The sequence below is a fragment of the Pan paniscus genome, chromosome 5 (genome assembly GCF_029289425.2).
Source record: "Pan paniscus chromosome 5, NHGRI_mPanPan1-v2.0_pri, whole genome shotgun sequence".
Classification (NCBI taxonomy): domain Eukaryota; kingdom Metazoa; phylum Chordata; class Mammalia; order Primates; family Hominidae; genus Pan; species Pan paniscus.
In genome coordinates this window covers 70,647,524-70,669,736 of record NC_073254.2, presented here as the reverse complement: position 1 = coordinate 70,669,736, position 22,213 = coordinate 70,647,524, and the positions used below count along the sequence as shown (strand labels likewise).

Genomic DNA, 22,213 nt, shown 5'->3' with positions numbered 1-22,213 from the left:
TAAACTAAAGAGCTTCTGCACAGCAAAAGAAACTACCATCAGAGTGAACAGGCAACCTACAGAATGGGAGAAAATTTTTGCAGCCTACTCATCTGACAAAGGGCTAATATCCAGAATCTACAATGAACTCCAACAAATTTACAAGAAAAAAACAAACAACCCCATCAAAAAGTGGGCAAAGGATATGAACAGACACTTCTCAAAAGAAGACATTTATGCAGCCAACAGACACATGAAAAAATGCTCATCATCACTGGCCGTCAGAGAAATGCAAATCAAAACCACAATGAGATACCATCTCACACCAGTGAGAATGGCGATCATTAAAAAGTCAGGAAACAACAGGTGCTGGAGAGGATGTGGAGAAATAGGAACACTTTTACACTGTTGGTGGGACTGTAAACTAGTTCAACCATTGTGGAAGTCAGTGTGGCGATTCCTCAGGCATCTAGAACTAGAAGTACCATTTGACCCAGCCATCCCATTACTGGGTATATACCCAAAGGATTATAAATCATGCTGCTATAAAGACACATGCACCCATATGTTTATTGCAGCACTATTCACAATAGCCAAGACTTGGAACCAAGCCATATGTCCAACAATGATATACTGGATTAAGAAAATGTGGCACATATACACCATGGAATACTATGAAGCCATAAAAAATGATGAGTTCATGTCCTTTGTAGGGACATGGATGAAGCTGGAAACCATCATTCTCAGCAAACTATCACAAGGACAAAAAACCAAACACTGCATGTTCTCACTCATAGGTGGGAATTGAACAATGAGAACACATGGACACAGGAAGGGGAACATCACACTAGGGCCTGTTGTGGGGTGAGGGGAGGGGGGAGGGATAGCATTAGGAGTTATAACTAATGTTAAATGATGAGTTACTGGGTGCAGCACACCAACATGGCACATGTATACATATGTAACCAACCTGCACGTTGTGCACATGTACCCTAAAACTTAAAGTATAATAATTTTAAAAAAGCAGATCATGATGCACCCATGCTTAAAACCCTTTAATAGACACACTTCGCATTTAGGAAAAACAATTCTAAACTGAACATAATGCTTGTGAATCATGCTACTTTACTTTAGTCCCTGTCATTCTTCCTCTTGCTCCCACATGCATGACTCACTGACCTTTCTGTTCCTGGGACAAACCAAACTTACTCCATCAATGGAATGGAAATCTTGTCCCCAGATCTGATCAAGTGTGGTTCCTTCATGTTGCTTAAGTGTCAGCTCAAGTGTTACCTTTTTAGAGAGGCCTTCTTTGACCTCCAAATCTAACAGAGCCTTTCCTCTCCTCCTGGCCTCAAGTGATACATTACTGTTTTCATTATACACTTACCAGTATCTGAAATGATCTCATGTATTTATTTAGTCTCTGGTACAAACTGCATGGAAGCAGATTCCTTATTTAGTTTTGTCACCTCTGAATTCCCAGCACCTAAAAGAGTATCTGCCACATAGTAGGCACTTAATAAATGTTTGTCGTTGAATGAATGTAATGGAAAGGATTCTGGAGTCAGCAAACTTGGTTTTTGAGTCTGTTGCTTTTGAGTACATGCAGGAGGCAAACCATATGACCCAATCAGGCCTTATTCTCTCAACATTCTCAAGATTAAATAAACCAAAGTTTTCTCAAAGCAGTTTTAAAAGTATAAATTTTAATTATCACAATAATCCTTTGATGACAGATAATATGAATCATTGTTTTCATAGTTGAAAAGGAAGATACAGATTACCAAGTTTACCTCTCTTTTTTCTAAGCATTAGAAAACTACTAAGAAGGATGTTCTTTAAGTTATAGTTAGTTAATGGCAGTGTTAACTCTATAATCTGGATTTCTTGGTGTCTATTTAGCCTACTATATATTCCATATTAACAGGTGAGCTCAGTTTAAGTTCCTACATTCTGGTAAAAATAATTTCTTCTTTTTCTGTCACCCATTAAGAATTATTTATGTACCATTAAAAGGTTGATTAAAAAAACCAGAATTCCATATTTGAGAAGGTAGCATCTATATCAATATTCTTTACAGCCCAATTCACTAGAAGTGAGGCAAGAAACCAAGGACTTTCTGCTGTTGAGGATGTAAGCATCATTTAATGGAGACCCTACAACTGTAATAGTTACCATCACAAGCAGGCTTTAAGCAGTTCTGGATACAGGTTAGACCCAATTCTGCAGGTGAATTGCAGCACTGTACCTCTGTCTCTGTGGTAGCATTTCTCACAAGGTTTTGTGGGAAGAGTGGAGAAGGGAAAGATTCAATGTCTATGCCCAGGATCTCTGACTCCAAATATCATCCTAGTCCTTCTACATCTGTAGAGCCCCTTTCAGTTAATAAAAAAGAAAACTCATGTTTTAATTAGTAATGTCATTCTTGAGGGAAACCATTATTTTCCATCTTAGTTCACTCCTGCCACCATAGTTATTCCATATTCATATCAAGACAAATTTTAAGCATACATATTCTAAAGCTTTTGGAAAACTAGAATATAGGCAAAGTGTCTAATGACCCATTTAATTTCTTACTGAGAAGGAAGATGAGCTATGATATAGTATTTCCAAATGACATGTGAAATAGATCTGAAAGCATGGCCTCCTTACTCTCCCTTTCACTTTTTGTTTCTTAATATAAAATACTTTTTGTTTGCTTAGTATGCCATTCATTGGTCTATGGATTGTGCTGCAGGCCTTGTTGGCCTGTATTCTTTTTTTCTCATTTTAATCATTATTTATGTGAGGTTTAACAATTTTACCCCAGCTTTTTGAGGTAAGACTGACAAATAAAAATTGTATATATTTTAGGTTGACCACATGATGTGATATAAGTATACATTATGAAATGATTACCACAATCAAGCTAACTAGCATATCAATTACCTCATTAGGTATCATTTTTTTCTGTGGTAAGGAAACTTGAGATCTATTCTCTCAGCTAATTTCAAGTATAAAATAAATTATGAACTGTAGTTACTATGCTGTACATTAGGTCTCCAGAATGTATTCATCATATATCTCAAAATTTGCACCCTTTGACCAACATCTCCTCTCTTCCTCCTCCCCAGCCTGGGTTAATCAACATTCTACTCTCTGTTTCTGAGTTTGACTTTTATTTTTTAGATTTCAACATGTGATCATGCAGTATTTGTCTTTCTGCGTATGGCTTATTCACTTAGCTCACTGTCCTCCAGCTTTATCCATGTTGTTGCAAATGGGAGGATTTCCTTTTTTTGTAAGTCTAAATAGTATTCTCTCCTGTGTGAGTGTGTATACGTGTACACACACCCCAGTTTCTTTATTCATTCTTCAGTTGATGAACACTTAGGTTGTTTCCATATCTCGGCTACTATAAATAATGCTGCATTGAATATGGGACTGTAGATACCTCTTTGAGATAGTGATTTTATTTCCTTTGGAAACATCTCCAGTAGTAAAATTACTGGTTCATATAGTAGTTCTGTTTTTAATTTTTTTGAGGAACCTCTATACTATTTTTCATAATGGCTGTACCAATTTAAAGTTCCACCAACAGTGTACAAGTGTTCCCTTTTCTCCAATCTTCACCAACGCTTGCTATCTTTTGACTTTTTGAAAATAGCCGTGCTAACAAGTGTGAAGTGGTGCTACTTTGATTTGCATTTCCCTGATAACTAGTGATGTAGTGATGCTGAACATCTTACATACCTGTTGACCATTTGTATGTCTTCTTTGGAAAATTGTCTATTTACATCATTTGCCTATTCTTTAATCAGTTTTTTAATTTGCTATTGAATTGTATGGGTTTCATATGTATTTTAGATACTAATTCTTTATCAGATATATGGTTTGCAGACATTTTCTTCCATTCTGTAGATTACCTTTTTGTTTCATCAATTGTTTCCTTTGCTGTGCATAAACTTATTGGTTTGATGTAGTCCCACTTGTTTATTTTTATCTTTGTTGTCTATGCTTTTGTTGTCAAATACAAAAAGTCATTGCCGAGACCAGTGTTATTAAGCTTTTCCCTCGTGTTTTCTTCTAGGAGTTTTGTGATTTCAGGTCTTTTGTTTGTCTTTAATCCATTTTGAGTTAGTTTTTGTGTATGCTGTTAGGGTCCAATTTCATTCTTTTCCACATGGACATCTAGTTTTCCCAGCATTATTTGTTGAAGAGACTATCCTTTCTTGACATTTTTGTGGAAAATTAGTTAACTATATATGCGTGGATTTATTTCTTGGTTCTCTATTCTGTTCCAGTGGTTTGTGCATCTGTTTTTATGCAAGTGCCATATTGTTTTAATTACTATAGCTTTATAATATAACTTGAATCAGGAAGTGTGATGCCTCCAGCTTTGTTCTTCTTGTTCAAGATTGCTTTAGATATTTGGGTTTTTTTGTGGTTCCATACAAATTTTAGGACTTAATTTTTCTATTTTTGTAAAAAATGCCATTGGGATCTTGATAATGATTGAACTAAATCTATAGATCCCTTTGGGTGGTATGGACATTTTAACAATATTAATTCCTCCAATTCATGAACATGGATATCTTTCCATTTATCAGAGTGAAGAATTGTATCTGTGTCTTCTTCAATTTCTTTCATCAATGTTTTAGAGTTTTCAATGTACAGATATTTTGCCTCCTTGGTTAAATTTATTCTTGAGTATTTTATTCCTTTTGATGCTATTGTAAATTATATTCCTTTCTTAATTTGTTTTAGGTTAGTTCATTATTAATACATAGAAATGGCAACTGACTTTTATATGTTGATTTTGTATCCCACAAGTTTATTGAATGTACTTCTTTTAATACTTTCTTGGTAGAGTCTTTATGGTCTTCTGTAATAAGATTATGTCACATGCTAATAGAGACAATCTTACTTCTTCCTTTCCAATTTGGATGCCTTCATTTCTTTTTCTTGCCTAATTGGTTTAGCTAGGACTTCCAGTACTATGTTGTAGAGAAGTAGTGAGACTGGGCACCCTTGTTTCTTCCTGATCTTAGAGGAAAAGCTTTCAGCTTTTAACCATTAGTATAATGTTAGCTGTGGATTTGTCATATATGGCTTTTATTATCTTGAAGTTCATTCATTCCATGCCTAATTTGTTGAGTTTTTTAAATTATGAAATGATGGAGAATTTTGTCAGATGCTTTTGTTTTGGTATGTATTTAGATGATCGTATAATTTTATTCTTTGTTTTTAATGTGGTACATCATGTTTATTGATTTACCTATGTTGGACCATCCTTGCATCTCAGGGATAAATCCCACTAGGTCATGCATATGACACTTTGAATGTACTGTTGAATTTAGTTTACTAGTAGGTTATTGAGAAATTTTACATCCATGTTCATCAGGGCCTGTGATTTTTTTTCTTGTAGTGTTCTTGTCTAGCTTTGTTATTAGGGTAAAGCCAGCCTCATAAAATGAGTTTGAAGTATTTTCTTTTCTTTAATTTTTTGGAAGAGTTTGGGGAGAATTGGCATTAATTCTCCTTTTAAAGTCTAATAGAATTCATCATGAAGCTGTCTGCTCCTGGACCTTTTCTGTTGGGAGGTTTTGTTTACTGATTTAATCTCTTTACTAGTTCTAGGTCTGTTAGGATTTTGTATTTCATCATCATTCAGTTTTGGTAAGTTTTAAGTTTCTAGAAATTTATTTATGTTATGCAGTTTGTTAGCATATAATTTTTATAGTAGTCTCATAATTTTTTGTGTCTCTGAACTATCATTTATAATGGCTCCTCTTTAATTATAATTGTATTTATTCAAGTTGTCTCTCTTTTTTTTCTTAGTATTCTAAGTTAACTAAAATAGATATTAAAATACTCACAATTCTGCCCCTCTTTCCCTCCCCCACCACATTTGTTTCAGGAAGACAGAGAGACTGGGGCTCAGATTCTTAAAACCAGGGAGATACTATTCCTGATGTTGTAGAAATTTCAACACTATTTTTACTTTTGGGAAAAGAACAACCAAAGACAAAAACTTTTAGCACCTAAATACACAAAGTATGGTCTATGGACCAGCAGAATCAGCATCACTTGGGAGCTTGCTAGAAGTTGTTTTAGTACGTTTTCTATTGCTTGTAAGAGAATACTCAAAACTGCATAATTTATAAAGAAAAAAATTATTTCTTATGGAGGCTGAGAAATCCAAGGTCAAGAGGCCACATCTGGTGAGGCCTCCATGCTTGTGGGGACTCTCTGCAGAGTCACAAGCCTGCAGAGGGCTTCACATGGTGAGGGGACTGAGCATGCTAGCTGAGGTCTCTCTTCCTTTTTTCATAAAGCCACCAGTCCCATTCCTATTCTAGTCCATTAATTTATTAATTTATTAATTCACTAATCTGTGAATGGATTAACCCATTCGAAAAGGCAGAGCCCTCATGACCCAATCACCTTTTAAAAGCCCTGCCTCTCAGTACTGCTGCATTAAGGATTAAGTTTTAACATGAATTTTGGAGGGGACAAACATTCAAACTGCAGCCAAAATGAAGACCCTTCATCTACAAACTAAAGCTATGTAATCAGTATCTACATTTTAATAAGATCTCTAAGTGATTTTTATACACCTTAACATTTGAGATATGGGAATGCTAAAGGTCACCTGATTACTCTGAGTATCAAGGCTTTATAATTTTTTTGCTTGTAGAAATTCTGAGTTATACTACCCTATTTTGGGTTGCTAATTTACTTCTCTACCAAGGGAATAGGGACTTTTTTTCTTATTTACCATTTTGCATTGCCCCATACTAGAATTTATAAAACTTTGGTGCATGTTAGCATATGAGGAGATTCATTTATTTATTTTTAAAGAATAATTGGTCCCTTCCCCTACAATCTGAAGCTACTGGATTAGGGTTAGGGCTTCCATATGTTTAACACACTCCCTATTCAACTAAGTGTTAAAACTTGATAAGCCTAACTTCATTTGAAGTGTACATAAACATGTGTATAATGAAATATTTATGAAACACACCAGTTTTAATGATTAAATAACATGGTAATAATATGAATTTAGTATCCTTTTGTATCTTCTATTTTAATGATTGTCAATTTAAATTATAATAACATCAGGGAATTAACTTTGCCCAAAAAATCTGAATGAATTACATATACATAGAAATACTGAGATATTTTTGGTAGAGGAACTTAATAACTTAATTTTGAGGCTTATGGGAAGAAAGGTGGTGAAAATTTATTAGGACATGTTGTTACCATAAAACAGCACATCCTGGTGATGACTCATCAAAAATGCCTCTCAGCTGGGCATGGTGGCTCACTCCTGTAATCCCAGCACTTTGGGATCATGAGATCAAGAAATCAAGACCATCCTGGCCAATATGGTGAAACCCAGTCTCTACTAAAAATACAAAAGTTAACTGGGCATGGTGTCGCACGCCTGTAGTCCCAGCTAATCGGGAGGCTGAGGGAGGAGAATTGCTTGAGCCCGGGAGGTGGAGACTGCAGTGAGCTGAGATAGCACCACTGCAGTCCAGCCTGGTGACAGAGTGAGACTCCTTCTCAAAAAAAAAAAAAAACAAAAAAACCTCCTTTTGTACCTTTATAACTCTTTATGCAGAGGGGTGGGCCTAATTTGGAAATTGACAGTAATGGACTAGTTTTTTTTCATTGAAGTATAATTTATAGACAATAAATTATACAGATATAACACATCTGGTTTAATTGCCTTAGATGAGTTCATATATCTGAATACTGACTTTGCAAATGTAGCCTATGTCTGTTACCCAGGAAGTTTACTTGTGCCACTTTCAGGCAAAGGTTTCCTGATTTCTAACACCATAGATTAGTTTTGCCTGTTTTGGGGCTTCATACAACTGGAAACATAGTGTATGCATTATTTTGTGTCTGGCTTCTGTTATTAAATACAATGTGTTTTAAATTTATTCATGTTGTTTCCTATAACAGTTCATGTTTTTTGATTGCTGATTAGTATTTCTTTTTTTAAATTTTTTAATTTTTATTTTTTATTATACTTTAAGTTCTGGGATATATCAACAGAATGTGCAGTTCTGTTACATAGGTATACAAATGCCAGGGTGATTTGCTGCACCCATCAACCTGTCACCTACATTGGGAATTTCTCCTAATGCTATCCCTAGGCCCCCACCCCCTGACAGGCCCTGGTGTGTGATATTACCTTCACTGGGTCCATGTGTTCTCATTGTTCAACTCCCACTTATGAGTGAGAACATGCGGTGTTTGATTTTCTGTTCTTGGAATAGTTTGCCGAGAATGGTGATTCCCAGCTTCATCTATGTCCCTGCAAAGGACATGAACTCATCCTTTTTTATGGCTGCATAGTATTCCATGGTGTATATGTGCCACATTTTCTTAATCCAGTCTATCATTGATGGACATTTGGGTTGGTTCCAAGTCTTTGCCATTGTGAATAGTGCTGCAATAAACATACGTGTGCATATGTCCCTACAGTAGAATGATTTATAATCCTGGGATTGCTGGGTCAAATGGTATTTCTAGTTCTAGATCCTTGAGGAATCACCACACTGTCTTCTACAATGGTTGAACTAATTTACACTCCCACCAACAGTGTAAAAGCATTCCTATTTCTCCACATCCTCTCCAGCATCTGTTGTTTCTTGACTTTTTAATGATTGTCATTCTAACTGGCATGAGATGGTATCTCATTGTAGTTTTGATTTGTATTTCTCTAATGACCAGTAATGATGAGCTTTTTTCATATGCTTGTTGGCTGCATAAATGTCTTCTTTTGAGAAATGTCTGCTCTTATCCTTTGTCCACTTTTTGATGGGGTTGTTTTTTTTTCTTGTAAATTTGTTTAAGTTCTATGTAGATTCTGGATATTAGCCCTTTGTCAGTTGGATAGATGGATAGATTTCAAAAATTTTCTCCCACTCTGATGGTAGTTTCTTTTTCTATGCAGAAACTCTTTAGTTTAATTAGATCCCATTTGTCAATTTTAGCATTTGTTGCCATTGCTTTTGGTATTTTAGACATGAAGTCTTTGCCCATGCCTATGTCCTGAATGGTATTGCCTAGGTTTTCTTCTGGGATTTTTATGGTTTAAGGTCTTATGTTTAAGTCTTTAATCTATCTTGAGTTGATTTTTGTATACGGTGTAAGGAAGGGGTCCAGTTTCACTTTTCTGCATATGGCTAGCTAGTTTTCCCAACACCATTTATTAATAGGGAATCTTTTCCCTGTTGCTTGTTTGTGTCAGGTTTGTCAAAGATAAGATCGTTGTAGATATGTGGTTTTATCTCTGAGGCCTCTGTTCTGTTCCATTGGTCTATATATCTGTTTTGGTACCCGTACCATGCTGTTTTGGTTACTGTAGCCTCATAGTATTGTTTGGAGTCAGGTAGCATGATGCCTCCAGCTTTGTTCTTTTTGCTTAGGATTGTCTTGGTTATGTGGGCTCTTTTTTGGTTCTATATGAAGTTTAAAGTAGTTTTTTCCAGTTCTGTGAAGAAAAGCAGTGGGCAGTATGGCCATTTTCATGATACTGATTCTTCCTTTCCATGAGCATGGACTGTTTTCCCATTTGTTTGTGTCCTCTCTTATTTCCTTGAGCAGTGGTTTGTAGTTCTTCTTGAAGAGGTCCTTCCCTTGTAAGTTGTATTCCTAGGTATTTTATTCTCTTTGTAGCAATAGTGAATGGGAGTTCACTCATGATTTGGCTCTCTGGATTTTTTTTTTTTTTTTTTGAGATAGAATCTTGCCCTGTCATCCAGGCTGGAGTACAGTGGTGTGATCTCAGCTCCCTGCAACCTCTGCTTCCCTGGTTCAAGCATTTCTCCTGCCTCAGCCTCCCCAGTAGCTGGGATTACAGGCAACTGCCACCACACCCGACTTTTTTTTTTTTTTTTTTGTATTTTTAGTAGAGATGGGTTTCACCATGTTGGTCAGGCTGGTCTTGAACTCCTGACCTCGTGATCCGCCCACCTCTGCCTCCCAAAGCGCTGGGATTATTGGCTCTCTGTTTGTCTGTTATTGGTGTATGGGAATACTTGTGCTTTTTGCACATTGATTTTGTATCCTGAGACTTTGCTGAAGTGCTTACCAGCTTAAGAAGATTTTGGGCTGAGACAATGGGGTTTTCTAAATATACAATCTTGTCATCTGCAAACTGAGAAAATTCGACTTCCTCTCTTCCTATTTGAATACCCAATATTTCTTTCTCTTGCCTGATTGCCCTGGCCAGAAGTTCCAATACTATGTTGAAAAGGAATGATGAGAGAGGGCATCCTTGTCTTGTGACGGTTTTCAAAGGGAATGCTTCCAGTTTTTGCCTATTCAGTATGATATTGGCTGTGGGTTTGTCATAAATAGCTCTTACTATTTTAAGATACGTTCCATCGATACCTAGCTTATGGGGAGTTTTTAGCATGAAGGGGTGTTGAATTTTGTTGAAGGCCTTTTCTGCACCTATTGAGATAATCATGTGGCTTTTGACATTGTTGCTGTTTATGTGATGAATCACATTTATTGATTTGCATATGTTGAACCAGCCTTGCATCCCAGGGATGAACCTGACTTGATTGTGGTGGATAAGGTTTTTGATGTGCTGCTGGATTCGGTTTGCCAGTATTTTATTGAGGATTTTTGCGTCGATGTGCATCAGGGATATTTGCCTGAAATTTTCTTTTTTTGTTGTGTCTCTGCCAGGTTTTGGTATCAGGATGATGCTGGCCTCATAAAATGAGTTAGGGAGGATTCCCTCTTTTTCTATTGTTTGGAATAGTTTCAGAAGGAATGATACCAGCTCCTCTTTTTACCTCTGGCAGAATTTGGCTGTAAATCCATCTGGACCTGGACTTTTTTGGTTGGTAGGCTATTAATTACTGCCTCAATTTCAGAACTTGTTATTGCTCTATTCAGGGATTCAACTTTTTCCTGGTTTAGACGTGGGAGGGTGTATGTGTCCAGGAATTTATCCATTTATTCTAGATTTTCTAGTTTATTTGCGTAGACATGTTTATAGTAGTCTCTGATGGTAGTTTGTATTTCTGTGAGATCAGTGGTGATATCCCCTATATCATTTTTTATTGCATCTATTTGATTCTTCTCTCTTTTCTTCTTTATTAGTCTTGCTAGCAGTCTGTCTATTTTGTTGATCTTTTCAAAAAACCAGCTCCTGGATTCATTGATTTTTTGAAGGGTTTTTCGTGTCTCTATTTTCTTCAGTTCTGCTCTGATCTTAGTTATTTCTTGTCTTCTGCTAGCTTTTGAATTTGTTTCTTCATAGTGTTCATGGTCTTTACAATTTTGTATGTTTTTGCAGTGGTTGCTACCAGTTTTTCCTTGCCATGTTTAGTGCTTCCTTCAGGAGCTCTTGTAAGGCAGACCTGATGGTGATAAAATCTCAGCATTTGCTTGTCTCTAAAGGATTTTATTTCTCCTTAGCTTATGAAGCTTAGTTTGGCTGGATATGAAATTCTGGGTTGAAAATTCTTTTCTTTAAGAATGTTGAATATTGGCCCCCACTCTCTTCTGGCTTAGAGGGTTTCTGCTGAGAGATCCACTGTTAGTCTGATGGGCTTCTGTTTATGGGTAACCTGACCTTTCTCTCTGGCTGCCCTTAACATTTTTTTCTTCATTTCAACCTTGGTGAATCTGACAATTATGTGTCTTGGGGTTGCTCTTCTCGAGGAGTATCTTTGTGGTGTTCTCTGTATTTCCTGAATTTGAATGTTGGCCTGTCTTGCTAGGTTGGGGAAGTTCTGGAAAATATCCTGAAGTGTGTTTTCCAACTTGGTTCCATTCTCCCTGTCACTTTCAGGTACATCAATCAAATATAGATTTGGTCTTTTCACATATTCCCATATTTCTTGGAGGCTTTATTCATTCCTTTTTATTCTTTTTTCTCTAATCTTGTCTTTTCACTTTATTTCATTAAGTTGATCTTCAATTTCTGATATCCTTTCTTCCGCTTGATTGATTCAGCTATTGATACTTGTTTATGCTTCAGGAAGTTCTCGTGCTGTGTTTTTCAGCTCCATCAGGTCATTTATATTCTTCTCTAAACTGGTTATTCTAGTTATCAATTCATCTAACCTTTTTTCCAGGTTCTTAGCTTCCTCGCTTTGGGTTAGAACATGCTCCTTTAGCTTGAAGGAGTTTGTTATTACCCACCTTCTGAAGCCTACTTCTGTCAATTCGTCAAACTCATTCTCTGCGCAGTTTTGTTCCCTTGCTGGTGAGGAGTTGTGATCCTTTGGAGGAGAAGAGGTGTTCTGGTTTTTGGAATTTTCAGCCTTTTTGCACTGGTTTCTCCCCATCTTTGTGGATTTATCTGCCTTTGGTCTTTGATGTTGGTGACCTTCAGATGGGGTCCTTGAGTGGACGTGCTATTCCTTTCTGTTTGTTAGTTTTCCTTCTGACAGTCAGGAAACTGTCTGCTGCACGTCCACTGGAGTTTGCTGGAGGTCCATTCCACATCCTGTTTGCCTGGGTATCACCAGTGGAGTCTGCAGAACAGCAAAGATTGCTGCCTGTTCTTTCCCCTTTCCAGGGAAGCTTTGTCCCAGAGGGGCACCTGCCAGATGCCAGCCAGAGCTCTTCTCTATGAGGTGTCTGTTGGTCCCTACTGGGGACCCAGGATAAACGGGCATCAGGGACCCACGTGAGGAGGCAGTCCGACCCTTAGCAGAGCTCGAACGCTGTGCTGGCATGTCCACTGATCTCTTCATAGCCGTCAGGCAGGGAAATTTAAGTCTGCTGAAGCTGTGCCCACAGCTGCCCTTCCCCCAGGTGCTCTGTCCAGGGAGATGGGAGTTTTATCTATAAGTTCCTGACTGGCGCTGCTGCCTTATTTTCAGAGATTCCCTGCCCAGAGCTGCTGAGTAGTATTTCATTGTATGAATATATCACACAACTTGTATATTTATTGTCCTGTTGATAGCATTTGGGTTATTTTTAGTTTGGAATTATTATGAATAAAACTACTGTAAACATTGCTAAAGTCTTTTGCTGTGGACACACAATTTCATTTCTCTAGGTTACATATCTAGCAGAAAAATCATTGGCCGTAGTTTAACCTTATAAGAAACTTTACCTAACAGTTCTCTAAAGTGATTACATCTGTTTTCAATCTCACCAACAATGAATGAATTCCAATTTCTTCACATATACATGTAAACATTGGATATTATGTCTTTTAATTTTAGCTATTTTTGTAGGTGTGAAATCATACCTTACTGTGGTTTTACTGTGCATTTCCCTGATGGCTAGTGATGATGAGTACTATTTTATGTGCTTATTGGCCATTTCTGTATCTTCTTTTGTAATATGTCTGTTCAAGACCTTTTACTCATTTGAAAAAATTGTGTTGTTTTTCTTTTTATTATCTATATGTTTTCTGATATGAGTCATTTGTCAGAAATATTTAATGCAAACATTGGCTTGCATTCTTAAATGGTGTCTTTTAAGGAATGGAAATGTTTAATTTTGATGAAATCTCATGTACTTATTTTAAAACTGCTAGTGGTTTCTGTGTCCTGAGAAATATTCATCTTAATCCAAAGTTGTGAAGATACTCTCTTATGTTTTTTCTTTGAAGACTTATAGTTTTAGTTTTTACATCTAGATCTATGTTCCATTTAATTTTCTTATGTGAAATGAGGTAGGAGTCCAGGTTCATTTTATTCCATGTGTTATTCAGTTGATTCAGCAATGTTTGTTGAAAAGACTTTCCTTTTCTATCCAACTACTTTGACATTTTTGTTGAAAATCAATCGACCATGTAAGTGTGTGTCTGTTACCGAAACTCTATTGTGTTCTGTTCTATGCCTATCTTTATGTCAATATAGTACCATGCTTTCTTGATTTCTGCAGCTTATAGTAAGTTGCTATGGTTTGGATGTTTGCCCCCTCTGAAACTCATGTTGAAACTTAATCTCCAGTGTAAAGGTACTGGGAGGTGGGTCCTTTAAGAGGTGATTGGGTCATGAGGGTTCTGTTCTCACCGTTAGATACATCCTTTTCATGGGTTAGTTGATTAGTGGGTTACCATGGGAGTGGGTTAGTTATCAGGAAAGTAGTTATGTTGTAAAAAGCCAGGTAGGCTCTCTCTCCTGAGCCCCCTCACCATGTGGTACCCTGCACCACATTGAGACTCTGCAGAAAACCCCCACCAGCTGTAAGGTCCTCACCAGATTTCGCCCTTAGACTTTGGACGTTCCAGCCTTCAGAACTATAAAAAATAAATGTATTTTCTTTATAAATTACTCCATCTCAGGTATTGAGTTATAACAACAGAAAGCAGACTGACATAAGTCAGTATCAGTTAATATCAGTTCTCCAACTTTGTTATTAAGAGAGTTCTTTTTCAAGACTGTTCCAATTCAAAATCATTTGCATTTTATATCTGTTTTAGAATATTTGTTAATTTAAAAAATTGGGATTTTGTTGAATCTATAGACCATATGTGGAGGGTGGACATGTTAATAATATTGAGTCTTTTAATTCTGAATATGGATCTCTCCATTTATTTGGTTTCTTTAATTTTGCAATGTTTCAGTACAGAGGTCTTTCCATATTTCATTAGCTTTATTTCCACATTTATAATACTTTTGATACTATTGAAAATGGTATTTTTTTCCCAATAAAGAAACCATTAATCTTGTGTCTTGTGACCTTGCTAAATTCACTTTGTTCTACTATTGTTTTTGTAGATTCCACTTTCTATGTAGATTATCATGTTTTCCATAAAAAATGATGGTTTTATTTTTTCCTTTATAATCTTTACATGTTTTATTTCTCATTTGTGCCCATGGCTGTAGCTGGAACTATCCTTGTACATTTTTGAATAGAAATGGTATGAGCATGTATCCTTAGCTACTTACTGATTTAAGAAGGAAAGAATTTAGTATTTCACAACTCAATGTGATGTTGTATGTAGATTTTTTTATGGACAGCATTCACATTCATAGGTTAAGTCCTACTCTTAGTTTGCTGAAAGTTTTATCATAAATGAGTATTAAATTTTGTTAGGAACTTTTGATGCTCTACCAATAAATTGAGATGTTCATGTGATTTTTTTTCTAGTCTCTTACCAAAGTACATTATATAAGTTGAATTTTGAGTGTTAAACCAATCTTGCATCTCTCTAATAAATCCCACATGGTCATGATATTTTAAATTATATTGCTAGATTTAATTAGCTAGTATTTTGTTTTAGATTTTTATATCCTTGTTCATAAAGAATAATGGAAAATTTACTTGTATGCTAAATCAATGGACTGTAATTTTCTTACTTTGTAATATCTTTGTCTAGGTTTTTTTTTTAATTAGGGTTATGTTGGCCTCATAATAAAAATTGGGGGGAGTTCACTTCTCCTTTATTTTCATTTAATTCCACCAAAACAAATAGTTTTATTTTATTTTTTTCCCTTGACTGTTTTGTAGAAATTGTTGGAAGAAATTACTGGTGAAGGTATCTGGACCAGGAGTTTTCTTTGTGTGAATGTTTTTGATTAATAATTTAACTTCTTTAACAAATAATTGGACCAATTTCAATAAATAGTGTTTTTCAAAGACTTTGTTCATTTCGCCTGTCCACTTACCCTTTTAATGTTTATACAATCTGTAGTGGTGCTTTCTATTTGAATACTGACTTAGGCAATTATTTATGTTTTCTCTGTTGTTTCTTGGTTATAATTACTAAGGCATATCAGTATATTTATTTGTCCAAAGAATTAACTTTTTAATTATTTATTTTTTAATTGTCTTTCAAATTTATATTTCATAGTTTTTTATACCTTTTCTACTTTTCTACTTTTTTTCTACTTTTTTATTGTAGTTTTTCTAGCTTCTTAAGGTGGAAGCTTAGATATTGGTTTCTTTTTTTTAATATATGCTTTTAAAGCTAAAATTTCTCTGTAAGTGCTGCTTTAGCTGTATCACAAAATATTTGATTTAAAAAATTATTCAGTTTGAAATATTTAAAAACTTTTCCTCTGACTTTTTAAAACTCATGGATTATTTAGAAGTATGTTGCTTAATTTCAAAGTATTTTAGGACTTTCACTTCTGAAAATCTGTAGGACAACTACAGATCCTACAGATAATAGAAAGATGATAAGTGGACAGGTGAAATAGCCAAAGTCCTAGAAAAATACTATTTATTGAAACTGGTCCAATTATCTATTAATAAGTTACATTTTTAATAAAAAACATTTCCGCAAAACTTCATATCCAGATGCCATCGCCAATATTTTCTAATTAAATGCCCTTTGGTCAAGGAACATAATCTGTATGGTTTCAATTTTTTGAAATCTGAGACTTGTTTTCTCTCCAGCATATTGTCTTTTTGGTGACTGTTTCATATGCATTACAAAACAATGTGTCTTCTTCTGTTGTTAGTTGGAGTGTTTTGTAAATATTAACTAGGTGAAACTGGTTAATAATGGTGTTGTCCAAACCTTCTGTTCCACTACTAATTTTTTCTGTTCTAATTAAATAATACTGAGGACTGGATATTAAAACTTCACATTATTTTTAATGTGTCTCTGCTTTTTTTTTCATTTTTTGTTTCATATATTTAGAAGCTTTAATATTAGATGTCTACACATTTAGGATTTTTATCTCTTTCTGATTGAATGCTCAGTTTATTACCAGAAAATTTCTGTCTAAAATTCTTACTGCTGTCCCTCTGTAGGTAATGTATCACTTTTCCTCTGGCCACTTTTAGGAATTTTATATTTTATTTTGATTTTCAGTTGATTGAATATGATGTATGTAGGCATGATTTACTTTGTGTCTCACTTGGGGTTTGCTGAAGTTCTTTGATCTGAGAATTGGTGGCTTTCATTAATTTGGAAAATGTTTGGCCATGTCTTTTCAAATATTTCTTCATTCTCTCCTTTTCACCAGAAAAATTTACTTATATGCTAAATCAAGATCACTTGATATTGTTCCATAAGTTCTAGATGCTCTATTCCTTTTATCATGTTTTTATGCCTTGGGGTTTCATTTTTTGATAATTTCTATTGACTTATCTTCAAGTTTACTTATCTTTTCCTCCAATGGATGCAGGTAAACCCATTGCATAAACCATTTTCTGATGTTTGTTTAATTGCAAGCATTTTTCTTTGTATCTTTTTGTATAGTTTTCATCTGCCTTCTGAAATTTCCCACATCTTTGTACGTGTTTTCCATCTTATTCACTAGATCCTTTAATGTATTTATCACTGCCATTTTACAAACACTTTTTGCTACTTCTGATATTTAGATAATCTTTGGATCTGCTTATGGTGTTTTTCTCCTGATCAGGAATAGGCTGTTCTATACTGTTGCCAACTTTCTATGGACTACTTATCTACTCCGTATATTTAGTTAAGGCTCACCAGAAGGAACTGCTGAATGAAGGAATGCTTGTTGCGTGGCAGAGACTCCTCAGGTTTCCAATCTGTTACACCTGAGTGTAACAGATTGAGTGATTTTTTACATGCTGTGGCAAATTCCTTCTCATCAGTATTCCCTTTCTGCCAGAGATTAAAGCAGTTGTGAATCATTTCTATATGACAAAGGGTTAATAACTTCTGGAATTTGGTTCTTTTAGGTTTCTTTAAATTATTTCATTTCTGCTGGGCTTAAAAAGCATATGAATTTGTACTTTAACTGGTATGTACTCATTGTTGTGAATGACAATCTCTTGCAACTTTCTACATTCTAACCAGAAATGAAGTTCTTGGACTTATTTTAGATGGTGTATGAAAACTATGTAACTGAGTCTTTATGAATTACATAAAACAGGTCTTAATGTTTACAATTACATCTTATTTTAAAAATTAAATTCCATCAGCTGTATCTTAGAAATATTTTCACTAAATACTCTTTGAGTGTCCCTTAAATACAAACCCACGTTTAAAAGAAAAATGTTTGCTAATATTCAGATAGTAAAAAGAATGAGATAAGGTTCTACAGGCTACGCCCAAAGGATAAATTTGAGTAAATATTTTGCAAAAAGCTCAAATTTTAGAAAATGTGTATACTTTTCTGAAGACAATTAAGAATTAAGGTTTATCATGGTCTTTAGCCACTATTCATTGTCCTCCTGCATTAATATATTTAACATTTGGCTGTTTTAAACAGATTTAAGTTAATTCTAATAGTCACAAAATTAGCTGTACTTCAATTGGCTCTTGTTTCAAAATGTAAATGTATAATGGCTAGATGTTGACTTTAATTAATATATTTAACTTGCCTTTTTTTCCCCCTAGGAATCCTAAAACCAAAATATTAGAACGAAAACAGAAACATGGCTCACTATATTACATTTCTCTGCATGGTTTTGGTGCTGCTTCTTCAGAATTCTGTGTTAGCTGAAGATGGGGAAGTAAGATCAAGTAAGAACTATCAGCATTGTCCTTTTTTGTTATCAACAAATTAATCTGGAAATTAAACTAGGGGAGTTCAAGTAATGGTTTTAAGGATCTCATTCTTACTGTCTTTGATTCTGTAACTCCCTAAAATAAATGAATTGCTATGTTACTCATTAACTGAGAAGAAAAGCTTCCCTCAGAGATAATTCTGAGATGACTCTATGGCAATAGTTTATTCAATTAACACATCAAGCTTTGGAACAAACAGTCTGGTATTGAGTCCATGTTCAGCCACTTTGAACTGCATGATAGGAAGATAAAGAAAGCCTTCTAGATTGGTTATCAGGACTGAATGAGATAATGCATGTCAAAGGCTTAGCACAGTACATCTCAGTGAATGTTATTATTGCTTGTAGGAAAGCTTGCCTATAGAGATAAAGAGCTGTATTAATTATAGTTCTGTTACCCAGACTATCATTTAGAGATAGCACACTTTTTTTTTAAAATAAAGTTTGCTTATGTTCACATTTTAAAACTCATAAGCATCCTACTATAAATTAACTAAGGTCTCTATAAAAGTTAAATGAGATGGTTTGACAATTTGATTCAACTTGGCTTAAAATTTATTAATACAATAATATTTAAAGCTTGCTTAACACTTCTATAGTTTAATTCATGCAATCACTGTATAATGTGGATGCCCTTTCCTTTGTTTTTTTCTTGGGTGGGAAAAGGGATTTTAATAAGTTAAGGGGCTTACCTAGCATCATACAGCTTGCGAGGGCAGTAACTAGTATTTGAACCATGTTTTTGCTCTTCAGTCTCATTCCTTTTCTATGATGTCATTCATCTCTCTAAGGAAGAGGTTCTCAGGATGGATATTATGTCTAGGGCTTATAAATGGTATTATTTGCTTGTATGCCCATGCTGTTGACTAACTTTACAGTTATGAAATACATGCTCTGTGGCCCTGTGACAGGGAGAAGGGTAGGAAGGGCCAAGAATAGCCCTCTTAGAGTGAAAACCACTGAATAGGTGGCACACAAACACTAACAGCTTCAGACAACAATGAGTCTCAGTATTTAGAAGGGCCAACATTGAAAAGCTCTGCCAACAAGCTTTTCTATCCTTTCGTCTCCCCGCAAAAAAAAAACAAAAAACAAAAAACAATAAAAGCATAACCCTTTAATCCTAGTCCATCCAGCTTCCAAGCTTCCAAAAATAACAGAAAAATTGCATTCCCTTGGGTTAGGAAGTTTGCCTCTGGACAGAACTCCATTTCCGCTGTCCCTACCTTGACCTCTGGCAGTGGCCGCCATGGCCTTGTTGGAATTGTGTCCCTTACACCTTCTGAGGATACTACCACCTGCAGTAGAACACTTTAGGAATAATGTCATAATCACAGACACATTTTTGAGACAAATCCATATTTTGGCAATTCTTTTTATTTTTGGAACTTCTTGACTGCTATAAATTTAGGAGGGGATGGCAACCTAACTGTGGAAGGTCAGGAAAGGTTTTATGATAAAGCCGACAGGCAATCAGGGATCTGAAATAAGAGTATTAGTCAGGTGAAGAGGAAGACATTCTAATAAAAGGGAAGAGCAACTGCAAAGGCCCAGAGTTGGGAGACTAACACAGACTAAAAGATAAACTGGTTCGTTGGGGCAATTCCAATAGTTTGGAATGGCTAACAGAATGCGCAGAAAAGAACAGCTATATTTGTCTTCTTCTCTAACTTCTGTTCTTAAAGCAGCAATAATAGTTATTATTTATAGCCTGTATGATAATGAGATAATTTTATATTCATGCTTTGTTTTACATTTAGCATGTTAGCATTTGTAACAGGGCAAGTCTTTTTCTTTCCACAACTGCTTATAACTTGTTCAAATGTAACTTGCACCAAAGATGGTATTTTTTTTTCCCCAAAAGGACCTTAGGATGTGTTGACCACATGTGTTTCCTGGTATCTTGAAACATGAATCTCTGTCTCTACTAAGCAACGAATAGCTTTAAACCTTTAACCATAGATTGTTAGTACAAGCTAATGCTCTGACATTATTCACTGAATATGAGACATCAGGCCTTTAGAAACTCATCTTGGATATAATGCAAGAGTTGATTCATTGGGTGATCTTGGTTCATTTAACTTTTATCAACTATTAATATATCAAAGATGAAATTTTATTGGCTAGCTAAGTCCTGGAGTTGGTAGAAAATTTGTTTTTAATTTTTTTCTCCCTATTCACTGGCTTATATTTTTGTAATATTTCAGGTTAGCATTAAGCTAAACATATTTCACTGACAATTTAAAATAAGCAATGATATTAGTGTATAGCTGAAACTCATATATTTAAAATCTCTCCCTTTTTGCTTTTTATATAAAAGATGTGCTATGATGGTTTTCTTTTGCACTTAGGTTGTCGTACTGCTCCGACAGATTTAGTTTTCATCTTAGATGGCTCTTATAGTGTTGGCCCAGAAAACTTTGAAATAGTGAAAAAGTGGCTTGTCAATATCACAAAAAACTTTGACATAGGGCCGAAGTTTATTCAAGTTGGAGTGGTTCAATATAGTGACTACCCTGTGCTGGAGATTCCTCTCGGAAGCTATGATTCAGGAGAACATTTGACGGCAGCAGTGGAATCCATACTCTACTTAGGAGGAAACACAAAGACAGGGAAGGCCATCCAGTTTGCGCTCGATTACCTTTTTGCCAAGTCCTCACGATTTCTGACTAAGATAGCAGTGGTACTTACGGATGGCAAATCCCAAGATGACGTCAAGGATGCAGCTCAAGCAGCAAGAGATAGTAAGATAACATTATTTGCTATTGGTGTTGGTTCAGAAACAGAAGATGCCGAACTTAGAGCTATTGCCAACAAGCCTTCATCTACTTATGTGTTTTATGTGGAAGACTATATTGCAATATCCAAAATAAGGGAAGTGATGAAGCAGAAACTTTGTGAAGGTAAGCCTTAAAATGCCTTAATATAATTTGGAAGCAATTAATAATGTGCTTTTTACATTTTGATATAATTTCTTCACTAACACTGGTGTAAATTGTTATATTTATGTCAATTATAATGTTACAACATTTATAATGTTATAAATGTTATATTTATACTGTGAGCATAAATTTTTTGTGTTGTATGTATTTAGGATAAATTTTGGTTTTTAGAAATAATTTACAAATCTATCTGGAAAATACAATATTTTGTAACATTTATTATTTTTCCTTTCAATTATAACATGTCTATTGTAGAAATTGTAGAAAAAGGCACAAAGAATATAAATATATATAAATCACACATAATCATATCACCCCGTTAATGAGTTTTTCTGTACTTTACATTCTAGTTTTTTTCCTTTTTTCCCCAGTGTGTTTTAGTTTATCTTTCTGCCTAAATCAAGATACTATTGCATATATAATTTCATACTTTATTTTTGTATTATATACTCTTGTGTATACAATTTTTATACTCTATTCACAGGATAGCAGACAATTTCCTACTGTAATTTATTTTAAAATTTTCCTGTTTTTGTACATTTAGTTTATTTCTAAGTTTTGCTAATATAAATGACAAAAATGAATATTCTTGTACATAATTCTGAGCTAGAATTTCATTATTTCTTCAGAAAAAAGCTTCAAATTACTGACATTTTTAAAGTTGGGGGAAAATGTTAAAATTGCACTTTAAAAAGCTTAACTTCCCTTTCACAGAACATTTGAAAATAACAGTTTATTAATTATGTTTATATCATTTCATAAAATCTAACTTCATGTTCATGATAACTGCATGGTATGGGAAGGTCCCAGTTTTGGTAAATATTAATCCTATTAGGGCATAGATATGCTAATATTCAGATTATTTT

The 22,213-nt window shown here is 34.9% G+C and overlaps 1 protein-coding gene across 1 annotated transcript in view; it reads left to right on the top strand.

Moving 5' to 3' along the window:
- Positions 1-22,213, top strand: part of COL21A1 (collagen type XXI alpha 1 chain) — a 194,812-nt gene that overhangs the window by 46,333 nt on the left and 126,266 nt on the right. The window contains exons 2-3 of the mRNA XM_055113684.2: positions 18,236-18,361; positions 20,757-21,308. Of these exons, the coding sequence (XP_054969659.1) occupies positions 18,274-18,361; positions 20,757-21,308 (640 nt within the window). The 5' untranslated portion in view covers positions 18,236-18,273. The remainder of the gene's footprint in view (positions 1-18,235; positions 18,362-20,756; positions 21,309-22,213) is intronic.